General features: G+C 42.3%; 1 protein-coding gene across 2 annotated transcripts in view; it reads right to left on the reverse strand.

Annotated features, from left to right (window-relative positions):
- GSK3B (glycogen synthase kinase 3 beta) overlaps positions 1 to 12897 on the reverse strand; it is a 146889-nt gene that overhangs the window by 10569 nt on the left and 123423 nt on the right. The window contains exons 9-11 of one of the 2 annotated variants that reach the window (XM_066341003.1): positions 9021 to 9059; positions 6492 to 6678; positions 1555 to 1653 (exon numbers count right to left, since the gene is read on the reverse strand). In XM_066341003.1, coding sequence (XP_066197100.1) covers positions 1555 to 1653; positions 6492 to 6678; positions 9021 to 9059 — 325 coding nt within the window. The remainder of the gene's footprint in view (positions 1 to 1554; positions 1654 to 6491; positions 6679 to 9020; positions 9060 to 12897) is intronic. The other variant, XM_066341005.1, reaches the window with a different exon arrangement.

The following is a 12897-nucleotide window of genomic DNA, read 5'->3' on the forward strand; positions in this document are numbered from 1 at the left end:
ATGCATTTTCTCCCTATATGAGCCCTTGAAAAGTGCTGAGTGAACACAGATTTCTTAACCTCATTAACTCTTCAAGACTTGTGTCTTGGTAGAGAGAACTCCTTAAAAGGCATGAAAGGGACATTAGGTGAAACAATATTATTTAGAAAGGCTTAAAATAATTTTTCCATGTTTGTATTTTGTAGTTTTTAGATCACTTTTACTACTTATCTGTTTTCTCACTTGTTGTTGAGCAACAGATGCACATAAAAGGGAAACAGAGAACATGACTATTTGCAAAATACTACCAAAGTGTATGAAACAAACATACTAAATCTGAAAATAGCAGTTTTGCTTTCTTCTAGATTCAGAGTACATAAACGGTACAAGTTTATGCCTTTAATCTACTGCTACTACAATTTCAGAGAGAAATCTCATCTTTCAAACCTGGGAGCATCTGTCCCAGAGTATGAAAATATTCTCTGTATGGCACTGGCTGGACCAAGTGCATCAAATATCAGGTAACTGTCCAGCACATCCACCAACATCAGTAAATGCCTTCCTGCATGCTTAAAGAGCAGCTTTTGAACCAGGCCTTCTCCTTATCAGCTATCCTACGCTAAGGAAGTGTCCTGCACTGCAAAAGGGCTGACAGCCCTGTGGGCTGGGGCTGACGTGCATGCAGGACACGTGGAAGCACACCTGTTTTGCAGCCTGCCTTTGGCTGCCCAAGCCCCGAGACAGCCTCTGGTGTGCTGACTCAGGGCTGACTCAGAGGAAGAATGATACGTACTTAATCACCTCTGCCACATGCTGCAGCACCTGGGAGCTTCTTTGGGACTTTCCCAACTGGTATTACCAGGCTTAAAGCTTTCACTGGAAACAGAATACAATATAAGGTGGCAAAAGGCCAACAATGAGCTTTTAAAAGGTTTCTGACAGAAACCTGAGAGAGCAGGAGGGCAACAAAAAATTCACTCAGTGCTGGCCAAAACCCAAAAACATCGGCCTTGTGCCTGAAGATGACACAAGCAAACTCAGTAGAGGAAGCAACTGCAACTACTAGGATGAGGCAGTGAGCACGCTGACTGAACTCCCTAACTAGACTTTTAGATGCCAATGCCCTTAGGGAAAAATCCTCTCCATCCACACTACACAGAGGCCACATGCTCTGAGCTGGCTGTTTCTTTTCTTTCTAGGCATCACAAACTCATGCACCAACTCAGTGTTAATTTCAGGATGGCTGAGAGCACAGAAACTAGGTGCAAACCAATCCACATGGATTGCTAAAAAAACAGGTGAGATAATGACTTTTTTTTTTTTTAAGAGTGAAAGTCTGAGTGAGAAGGACCAACACATTAAACAATCAAATACAAGCTGGAGTGCCCTGGGCTGGGATTTGGCTTGGTGACCACAGCTAGCATCCAAATGACCACCTGCCAAGACCAAGGTTCCGGTGTTCCTGAAACAATCCCTTCTTCCCTGTTCACTTTGTGGGCCTCAGCAGAGGGAAGGTGCCCGGGCAGCGGGAGCGAGGATGGGGAGGGAGGGAGGCAAGCAGTTGCACGTTCTCACCTGAGGCCGCTGTAGCATTTGTAGGGGTTGAAGCAGCTGCTTGGTTCCGGGCATGAGCAGGGATGAGGATCGAAGCCAGAGATGGGTTACTTGACAGTTCTGGAGGGGAGGTGGAACAAACAGAGTTAGCTCATCATCCACAAAGCGCTCCATATGCAGGATCAGCTCCTAGGGTTTCTCCCTGTAACAGCACCTCAGGCGAAACACACGCCCTTACAGCCCAAGGTCATGGTACATTTTCTTCTTTGGTAACCAGCAAGAAGAAACAATGATATTTAGCAAGGCAGTCTCCAGAGCAAGACTGCCAAAACTACAGATAGTGGTGCAAAGAAGTAATTTCCTAGAGAAGGACGGTGGCTTGGGAGTGAGCAAAGAACCGGCCAAGCCTATACCTTGCCAATGGCCTGAAAATGCTGCTTCCTTCTGAGCACTGGAGAAGGATCCCCTTCCTCACAAGCCCACCTGCAATCAGTCTCGGGGAGAAGGCTGATAACAGTGGTGCTGCTTTGGGCACTGGTTCAGCAAGCAAGCAGCTGCAACAGTTGCTCCAAGAGCTTCAGGGATTGGTTCTTTGGCTCACTCAAGCATCATTTTTTTCTCAAGGACCCAGGAACCCAAGACCAAACTCTCACACTAGTCTCCTTGAGCGGGGCCTAAGAAGAGGTAAGATATCCTTTAAAAGGACAGGGAAAGGCAAAGGGAATTGGTCAGCTGGGCAATTTAAATGGACAACAAAATGATGCAATCATTAGAAAACATTAACCAGGGAAAAAAATAGTCATGTCTCTTAGGCTCCAAATCTAATATAGCTTCAGTGTGCATCAGAATGAGAAACAGGCATCTTACAGCCACAACTGTGGGAGGATTAAGGGCAACACATTGCCAACAAATGACAATCTTCTGGCACCCTTTCAAGACAATCTAGTGCCTTACAGAAGGTGGGACTGAGCCGAGACAAGACAGGTCCTGTTTATTTCAGAAACAGGAGTGACTGGCTGTCTCCTGAGAAAGCAACATCCGGTAAAAAGGATGTGAACAGTCACCTCACGGAAGGAGACTGATGACTTTTGGAGCTGCAGGAGGTCATCTGGAGGAGAAATGAGAACAGGAGAATAGACAGCTTTTTACGCAAGACCTCCAGATAGCACAGGCTGTACAGAAACCCAGCCAAATTGTGGCATGGCTTCAGTAAGGGGGGTTATGGACACAGCTGCTAATTATTTGGGCTCAGTTTTAAGAGCCTATTGCTTTTCTTTAATGCTAGCTTTAAACTCAGGGCCTAAAAGGAGAAGCAGTCCACACGCCGACTTTTTTTTTCCTCTGCTGTTACATTAAGTTTCATTACTGCTGGGAGGACAAGAGGCAGAAGACTCCCCTTATTATAAGCCTCTTATTACTATACATTCTGAGACTGTGTTTCAGCACTTATGAATGCAAGCAGGTTGCTCCACTACCTGCAACCCCTCTAATCTATCTTGCAATACTCCATTCAGGTCTAAGCAGACCAAGCTAGTCCTTCTAGAAAGCCTCAGTACTCACAGTACTTGTACAAATACAAAATCCTCAATTCATACATGAGTTCAGATATTCATTATATTATGCAGAACATGTTAATCTCCATTTTACATGGAAAAATAAACAGAAGAAACATGACTCCTTAAGTGTCAAAGTGGAACACCAGTTATAAACTTACATTTCAGTACTATCTTGGATATTGCCTGCTTTGTGCTAGAAAATATTGCTCCCTTAGTAACTTTTCCAAATCTGTTTCCCAAATCTCTTATTATTGGAAATCTATTCTTTGTATTGCTCTTTTGAAAGTTTCTATCATCCCTGCATTATTTTCTGCACATCACTCGAAACAATTCAGGGCTGGGAACCAAAGGAAAGCAGAACTAAAACAAGGGAACCCCATGACACTTGCTACCTTCCAGTGCTGCACAGTGCCTCGAGGTGCAGCGGCAGACTGCCAGTGCTGCTGTGGCCCAAGAACCAGTCGATCAGATAGAACAAAACACTTGCAAGGGCACTTCAACCCCCTTCTCATTCCTCCCTCATCTAATGTTGTCAGAACACCTCCTTTTGTACTGTGGCAAGAATAATGGCTTTTTCTTGTGTTTAATGCAATTGCAACCATTTCTCTGAAGCTACCTTAAGGAACTTCCGTAGAGACTAGAAGACTGAGGTTGTTTCCTCAAACCTCACATTTTCTTTCTTGGTATGAAGTTTCTTAAATTCAGCATACTCTGCATGTCTTGAACTTAAGAGGAGCAGGCCACTTCAGAGGAGATACAAAGAAAGTAAAGTGGACTCTCTTGGTTGAAGTTCAATAGCAGTTTTTCTTGAGAACTTGCTTGAATTTTTGCTATAATGTATTTTTGCACCTATCCCATCTGTAAGGATGAGACATGGCAATACTGTGGAGAAAGCTCAACCTGTGATTATCTGCAGTCTACAAAATACCAAGAATCTCTGTCCTTAGTGATTTTGCCCACAGTATTTGGGCAAGGTGGTCAACTGTAGCCTGGTTATGGAAACCAAATGTGCAACTCAAGGGTAGTTTTATTACAACCAATACAGTTGCAAGAAGCTATTGTGGTCAAGGCAATCCAGACAAAGTTTTCAATACCATGATGTGAAGAGAGCAGCTATCACAATTCAGTTATAAGACTGAACTTGCACACATCAGCTGGGAGGACACCCTGTCTGCTGATCAAATCAAACCATTTGCAGCCACATCTCCAAGACGGAGCAGGAATGAAAAAGTCCAGTTTTACTAGAAAACCAGATCACCTTCATTCCCCAAACACAAGAAAATGCCTGGTGTTGGGAAACAGTGCAGATGCTCTTTTTTAGTATTATTATACTTGATACATCAATACTCCAAGAATTCCCTGGAAAAATGATTCTTGTACCATAGGTTTTTTGGTCACAACAACAAACTTTCCATTATATATACACATAAACATAGAGATATATATCTCTCTAAATAAAAGAAGAAATTAAAGGTCAAAGGCTAGGGTCATTAAAAATATAAACAAAAATCCCAATGCATTCTCCCTTCAGTAAAAAAGTAATTTATCTTTGAGAAGCATGATAACCATTCCTAAGTGCTGAACCACTGAAATAATTTTACAGTCTTCAATGGCCAACATGGAGTGACATTAACTTTTGTGATGCAGCACAATTGCTGACATGTTACAAGTAGTTCAGGAAATGGCAGTCATTTCGCAAACTATTTGAAAATTCGGCTTCTAGGAGAAAAATTCCTTTTTGTCTTGCAGATCTAAAAGCCTAACTGGTCACCTGCAACAGAGCTTTTTTGGAAATGCATTAATGATCAGCCTCTGTCCTGCCTACCCCTTAGAGATGGTAAACCTGTAGATGACGGAAATTTGCTTGTTTTACCTTAAGGAAATTGCTCCACAGGAACTGTTTTCTCTTACAATTCCCAGGACTCACTGTGTGAGGGAGGGCACATCAGCTCCTCAGGATGGCAAAAGAGGAGCTTTAAACTTGCTTGAGCATTAGGGTATCCTAATCCTTATCCAGCAGCTTCCATACTACCTGAAGGAAACCTGGGACACACTCTCAATACATATATTTGTTTTTCCCCTAAGAAAAACATTTCTGAATTGACTTACTATGAAGCTCTACAACTCTTTTTAAAAATCTTGTTTTCATGCAGTTCAATCTTAATGTCATCTTGAAACAATTAATCAATACTTTCAAGAAGAACAGGAGTCAAGATGTATGAAGATACTGGGATCAAAACTATTTTAGCTACATAAGATGGCCTTAGAGGGGCAAAACAAAAGGCAATCCAGGAGTACAAGGAAGCACTTGTAAGGTAACTACTGAATTCCTAACAACAGATGCAGAAATCAGCACAGAGGACAGTGACCTGGAAGCACAAGCTGTTTACTTGACCACTTTAATGTGTTTATGCTTCATAAATGGCCTTTTTATTAAAAAAATAATAAGGCTCCACAAGTTGAAGGAGAGAGCTGTTTCACATTTTGGCAGAGGGGCACAGCATGCACTAAAGAGTTTGAAAAATGACACTGATGCTAACTGGGCCAAAAGATGGTTTGGACTTTCAACAGAAAATGCATACACAACTATTCTTGCTCAAAGAGTGAGAGAGTTGGCAGCTGATCACTTAAAGAAAAACAAGAGAAAAGGTGCTCCAAAATTAATTACTAGCATATTCATATGCCATACTTCTCACATGTTCTGTCTTGGCAGGCAAAACTGTTCTGGGGGGTGTCAATTTTACATTTCTGACTTCTGTGGAAAAAAATAGATGAATGGTTTTAAAACCTGATACCAGCCTGGCTTCAAATAAGAAAGTTCGCTGTACATTTATTTTTACAGTTTCTAAATGACTTGAGTCTAAATGACTGTAATGCCAGATGAGCTGTACGGTATTTAAATTCTGGACAGCAAAGCATCTGTATTTATCTTGCATCCAGAACCAAAATGGACAACAAGACTACAAACCTCCCTGCCAAACCTAACATACATTACTACTTGGCTATGGTGTTTCAGGTATGAAGAAGCAGGACCATCTCCAAATGATATTCTAACCTGCACAGGCCACTGACTCAGATACTTCACACAAAGCAGACTCTGAGCTATCCATATTCATACTCTGTGGACACATGCTATAAGCATGTAATCCTTCCTGATGCAATCCAGTAACAACCGCCCTGAGAATCACAGCAAAGCTGAATCGGGGGAATCAAGACTGAAAATCCTGTAACTTCAAGACCCTTTCCTCTCTTTTTGAAATGGACAGCTGGTTACGTAACTACTTAATAAACTTAGCACTACGCATAGATTTTTCCTTCCGAGGGAGTAACATCTACATTACAACCAATGTTTATCCCGCTGCTTCCTCCTAAAGAAGGGCTCCTTCCAGGCTCTCAGGCTACCTTGAGTGGTGAAATTGAAGAGTGCAGGTTTATCTCGCCCGTTTGGTAGCTTGACGTTTGGGTCCCGTAGTTCATCGAAGAAAGAGTGCGCGCAGGCCTCCAGGGGAGTCAGGCGGGCCGTGGGCGTGTACTCCAGCAGGCGGCTACATAGCGCGATTGCTTCGGGGGGAGTGCGGGGCCGGAAGACCTGCGGGGACAGCAAGGAAACAAGCAAGGAGAAACAGGTTGTCTGGCTGCGTCCCGTCTCTTTGTCGACCAGAAGCAAGTCAGAGCAATTAAACCTCTCATTGCCCAGCAAGCTGGAACAAACAAAGTGGCGGTTTGTGCTAATCAAAGTCCTGCAGTGAGTGAGGGAAAATCCATTCCTGGGGTTGAGAAAGGGTTAATTGCAACGCCTTGCACTAGAGTGAAGGTGCAATGCCAGCAAGAGACTTCATGAGAGCGCACTCAGAAAAACAACTTTGAGAATGAAGGGGAAACTCATTCAAAAATCATGACAAACACACACAGGTGCTACCAGCCATGCATATGGGGTGGAGTGAGGGTGGGGAAGAAGGTTCAAATGAGCAGGATTCACTGAATGTAAAAATGTAATACAGCCCCACTACGGTTTTGGGCTGGGGTTTTTCTGGCTAGTGAAGGAAGTCTTACTAACATGGACCTTTGCAGGCAGGCAGGTCAGACTGTTGCTATGGAGGCTGCTGTTCGGCTTTGGAGAACAACAAGGAAAGCACGGGTGCGGTGCAGGAAATGTCTAGCTCCAGTTTACAAGTTACTCCTTCTGTGACCTTATTCTGGCAAGCTACTCCCATAAGTTTACAGGGATAATTCCTGCACATTTGGTATTTGTAAGGACAGCTGAAAATTGCGTCAAGAAAATCAACTATTTTAGTCTAACAGATTTTTACTTCGTGTGATTACAAAAAGCAGTTCTTCCCTGCAGCTTTGTTTTAAACCTCTACCCACTTGCTAACCACACTCTCCATACTCCTTTTTCTCATTCCTTTTTATGCAAAATCAGAGTTAATCATGTACATGACCTGGATGGCCTCCTCAAGCACTTGTCTCTTGCTGTGTTGCAGGTAAAATGCAGTCTGGGGTAAAGGGAGTAGGGTGGGCTCAAGTGTTAAGTTCTGATGCCAGCATTTTTGGTAAAAATTGAGGTAATCCAAAATGCCTTTGTACCAGTGCAGGTGGACACAGGTCACACAGCACCATGGAGGAAAAAAAAAAATTAAAAATCAGTGCATGACATGCTGGTTAATCACAGATGAGAAACTTGCACAGGCACTCCTTTAGTAGGTATTAAACCAGGCATATATGCTCTCTGGAATGAGAATCAAACACAAAAGCCAAGTTCTGCAGGGACTGAAATTTCCTGCCCTTGATATCCAGCTGGGCCAGCAGCACTGGGTTTGCTGCAGTGTGCGCTGTGCTAACTCGTGTGGCAAGGAATCCTGACTAGGGGAGTCAAGGAGCCATGTACAGGAAGACCTGACTTTATTCCTACTACCAGGTTATTGCAAAACAAGCTGCAAAAGTTTTTACACGAGGCCTATAATGACAAAAAGAAAGGCTTCAGCTCAACGCTGCTGGCAGAGAACTGACCACTGTTACCAGTGTAGGGCCACCAGAAGAGGCAGCAGAAGCTGCTTTCTGCCTGATGCCTGTGGAGTTTGGATTGCTGACTACAGCACACACTGGATGCAACTATTACTCCCAAGTCACAACCTGACCAGAACAAAATCCAAGACTGTCTCCAGTTAAAAAAAAAAAAAAAAAAAAAAAAAGCCTTCTGCCTTCCCCCATCTCCCCATGGTAAGTAGCACAAATGTGTATGTCTTGAGGTAAACCCACAGAAGTGAAGTTGTTCTGAATTCGATGTGAGGTAAAATTACTGAGGTCTCCCTCATGCACCTTCACAGTGATATTTTAACTGTGATTTATCACAGCTTGCAACCTTAGTACTTCACTCTTAGCTGTGTTTTTCTCCTCAGTACAGCTCACATATAAGCCACTACACAGATTTTAAAAAGAAAACCCTTTTATTTCCTTAAGGTAAAGATGACAAGCCCTTATATTGAGAAAATTAGTAGGCAGACAGTCACAAATCTGACACATGTAAAAGGAGTACGTACTTGTCCACTCAAACCCCTCATTTTCAAGTCCTTGAAACCCTAACATGTTTCCTAAACTCAGTTATGAACTGCTCAGCCTACCTTTGGATCTGGAATTAGTCATTTGGGGTAAGCAGTTCCCAAAGTCTGCCCTAACTGCCTGAAACCAGGAAGGAGGAGAAAAAAAATACATATTATACTAGGAGGCCTCACATGGCCTTCCCCTGCAACAAGTGGTGACTAACACATGTTGCAGATTACAGGTCTGTGCCCATCTCTATCAGCTTGTGTTACATTTGCCTGGCTGCTGCCTCAAGGATGCAGTTTGACCTTAATTATTCCACTTCTAGCATTTCTCTCCTTTTTTTTCACGGCTAGGCCTAGTAATTTGAAAAAATGTTTAAGTACATACCCGTACTCCTGAGGTGAAATGTCCTGTTCCTGACGAGTCCTAAAGATGATAATGCAGTGAAATAATCCAAACAGGGGGAGTCAATCCAAAAGAGAATAGTCCAGCAAGGAAAAATATAGCCAATATTATAAGAAATCCATGGTGTGGGGGACATAGTAAATGTTTATACAATTAGAAACTTTAAACATCAGTCTCCATAGCAGCAAGTCCAACTTCACCACAGTGTATGCCAAAAAATCGATTGTGCAATGGTGAGGCATAGTATAGAAACATTTCTATATGAAATTTATGTTCCAATGCCAGTGCATTTACTAAAAAAATAAAAAAAATTGAAATCAAAACTCTAACTTGAACTAAAAGGGTAATTGAAATTCCCATAATAAAGAATTTTGAGTCCTTGGTCCTGGATATAAACGTCCACAGAACCAAGTGGCCAGATTAGCTTGTCTCCAAAGGTGCATCCCACTTGTATATCTGTCCCAGACACACAATGTAAACTTTTGGATGGTTTTGGGTTTTTCTCAAAAAACCCCAAATCCCTAGCAATTTGTAATTTGTGCTGAAGACGAAGTAAAAATCTGCTAACTATACTTTAAATTTGGATACTTATAATTTGTGTGCACTACAAGTACCTCAGGCCGCCGCGGATTATTCTCCATTTTGGATTGACTTCCCCCTTCACTGGATTTTGTTTGCTGGCATTATCTCTTTAGGATTCTTCAGGAACTGGACGTACCTCCTCAGGAGTGCGGGTATGGACTGAATTTCTCTCTATTGCGGGTTTATTCCCCCTCATACCCGTCGCACCCATTACTTAAAAAAAATTTTTTTCCCTCAATTTGTCCCCTCCCGCCTCCCTTTTTGAGTAACGCCCTAAGAAATAAAAGCAAAGCCCTCTATGGTCTTTTAGCTCTTCCCATTCAGCAAAGTTCCCCCGGGAAAGCTGCCCAATTCACCCACCGAGAACTACACGAGCAGCTGCCGCCCACGGCAATGGCTGCGCCAGCACTTCCATGCCACGGGGCACCGACGCCGAGGCAATGTTTGGCTGATGCTCCGTGGTGGGAAGGGGCGGGGGGATGGACGGACAGTGGGACTCGTGAGCCGTGAAGCCCCTCGCACATACGTCTCAGCAGGAGTTTAAAGTCTCTGTAGTTCTCAGTGAGGGAATCAGTTTAGTAAATAATCCGCGGATTATTTTTAGTCTGCGGACTAAAATTTAGTGCACGGACTAAAATCCGGCCCATAGGAGCAAAGTCTGTCTCGGTCTAAAATACATTTGGGTGAAAGCAAAAGAAAAAAAAAGGAAAAAAAGAAAAAAAAAAAAAAAAAAAAGAAAGGAAAAAAAAAAAAAAGAGAAAGGAAAAAAAAAAAAAAGGAAAAAAGCTAAGTGCACAAAGTGTTTGGATAGACTAACATTTAGTATGCAGACTAAATACGGCCGGGCAAAAGGCACAGCAAGTCCACAAACAAAAAAAAAACAACTAAAAAAAAACACTGACAGGAACTTTTAAAGCAATCAGATACTACCCCACCGGCGCAGCAATTCATTTTTCTAAAATGAAACAAGACCTTGTGTAAGGCTATTTGTCCACAGGAGGGACCGAAGGCTCAAGTTTTCATTTTAAAAAATGAACCTGTTTTGGAGATAAACAAATGCAAAAGAAAGGCTTTACATACAATATTCTTCAAGAAAAATTTGCACTTGAATAACTCAAAACCTCTTGTTTCTGCAAAGCAAATGAATTTCAGGCTGAGACCCAGGTTGCTGGTTTTTTTTTGGTTTTTTTTTTTTTTTTGGATGAGTTACAAAAATCTCTGGATGATCATGTCAAATGGAAATGCTGACTCATCCAAAGCCACAGCTTTTGGTGCTTTTGTTGGTTTTTCCCTCCCCCTTTCAGATCCCAATAAATCTATACCTCACCAAAAAGCTGAGGGACCAGTGTGAGTTGTTTCTTTGTTCAGGCATGCTAGTGATGCTCAAATACCCACAGATCGTAAGAGCGAGTCAGCAAGGCCTGACACACTCGTCTCTCCTTCTTCATTTGAACTGCTATCAACGCAAATTTTTTTTCTACGTTACTCCCCCTTCATTCTTCTACAACTACCACCTTCTTCAACATTTGAAGCTTAAGTGCCCCGGTGCATTACACAGCTCTCATCCCCAAGAGACTTCAATTCAGAAGAAGGCTTTGTGCACTAGCAGAGCAGTCAGATTTTATCTTACTAATTTGAAATAGTTCCTACCAGCATAGCGGAGTTTACGCCCCTTCTGAATTTTATTTTTCTGCACGTATGGAAAGATGTAAGAAAATGGATGGAAAGCACAGAATTCTCCTATTTCACTTCACTCACATCAGCATTCAGCTCTCAAATAAAACCGCATGGGGCAAAAGCTAAGTATTGTTTTACCAGAATGGTGGCTCTGACTTTGAATTCATTGACATTCCTCAAACAAACTTTCCATGCACAACACGAGCTCCATCACCTTGGCATAATTAAGCCCCAAAGCCAAAGTTTCACAATGTGACACCAAGGTGCTCTTCCAGCTAGTGTGTATTAAAAGACATGATTTCATGCCGTCAACCACAGTGCGTTTTGCATGCAGATAGTGAATACTGCCTGCATGCTGTGCTACCTAAGAGAGCAGAGGCTTAGGAAAATGACATCTGTTGCTAACACATCAAGTTTGTGACACCATGGTTAAAAATTTCCTCACCAGCTTCAGACTCACACGCTTTGCCAAGAACCACCCACACCACCGATTCAAGGCTGACAGGCTGTGCACATCCTTTTGGTTTGTAAGCACATTTTTTTACTGCACATGAACATTAGGTAAGAGAGAAAGCTCCTCCCTTCAGCCAAAACCCTGTCCTGTTTACGAGCTAAGTAATCAATTTAGAACACAACCCTCAAATCAACTTTTAAAAAATGCTATCATATAATACAATTACTATGAAGCAACATTTTGATCACCCAAGTTTAACACAGTAAGGTTCATGAGAAATCCATCACATTCACAAACAAAAGGAGAGGGAAGAGACACATGCAAGAGAGCAATGTATGCACTGAGCTCTACCTGACACAAAAAACCCAAGTCTGCATCTGAAGCTCTTGGGACTAGTCTTGTTCCAAATGACTGAGAATCTCAGCATGGGATTTCTGAAATATGCCATTTGGCCATTTTGAAGTGTGCAAAACTCACATGATAAAAAACAGAGGTTAAAAGATGTCCACAAAAGAGACACTACTGTTAGCAAGTATTTTAAAATATATATAAGCTCTCCCAACTTTTCTCCGATAAAGTCCTTCTGTGTTTTTTCTAAAAGCGCCTCAGAAATAATAAATGCCTGATTAGTCAAGAATTCCTGTCTGATGGCACTTAGACAGGGAAAAATGAAGTAAAGACAGAAGGGTTAAGTGGCTTACAAATGAGCCAACACAGAACTGGGAATAGGACCAAGAACTTGTCTTCAAAGCTACTTCTTGAGACCACACACTTTTTACTGGGCTCCTTCCATTGAGGACCCTGTGGAGACAGAATGTTTATTACCCAGTGCATGTGCTCTGCTTCCATCGAGCTCCAAAGGAAAGCAACAAAACTAAGAGAAACAGAATAGCTCCCCTTCTTCTGAGAACCCCCAAAGATGTCCTTCAGTGCTCTCAACCTTGCTGGGACAACTGCTATAGAAACCTAGACAGATGTGTTGCAGTGGGATGGTTAAACAGATGGTAAATCGCAGAAGACACATTAAAGTTAGCATTTGATTTCTGTAGTTGCACTGATGGAAATCTTAATGTTGCATTAGCGCTCACTCATTTACTGTTAGGCAGTACTTTCATTTACTGCATACGGATTGGGCAGAGGCAGGGC

The sequence above is a fragment of the Sylvia atricapilla genome, chromosome 2 (genome assembly GCF_009819655.1).
Source record: "Sylvia atricapilla isolate bSylAtr1 chromosome 2, bSylAtr1.pri, whole genome shotgun sequence".
In the NCBI taxonomy this organism is placed as follows: domain Eukaryota; kingdom Metazoa; phylum Chordata; class Aves; order Passeriformes; family Sylviidae; genus Sylvia; species Sylvia atricapilla.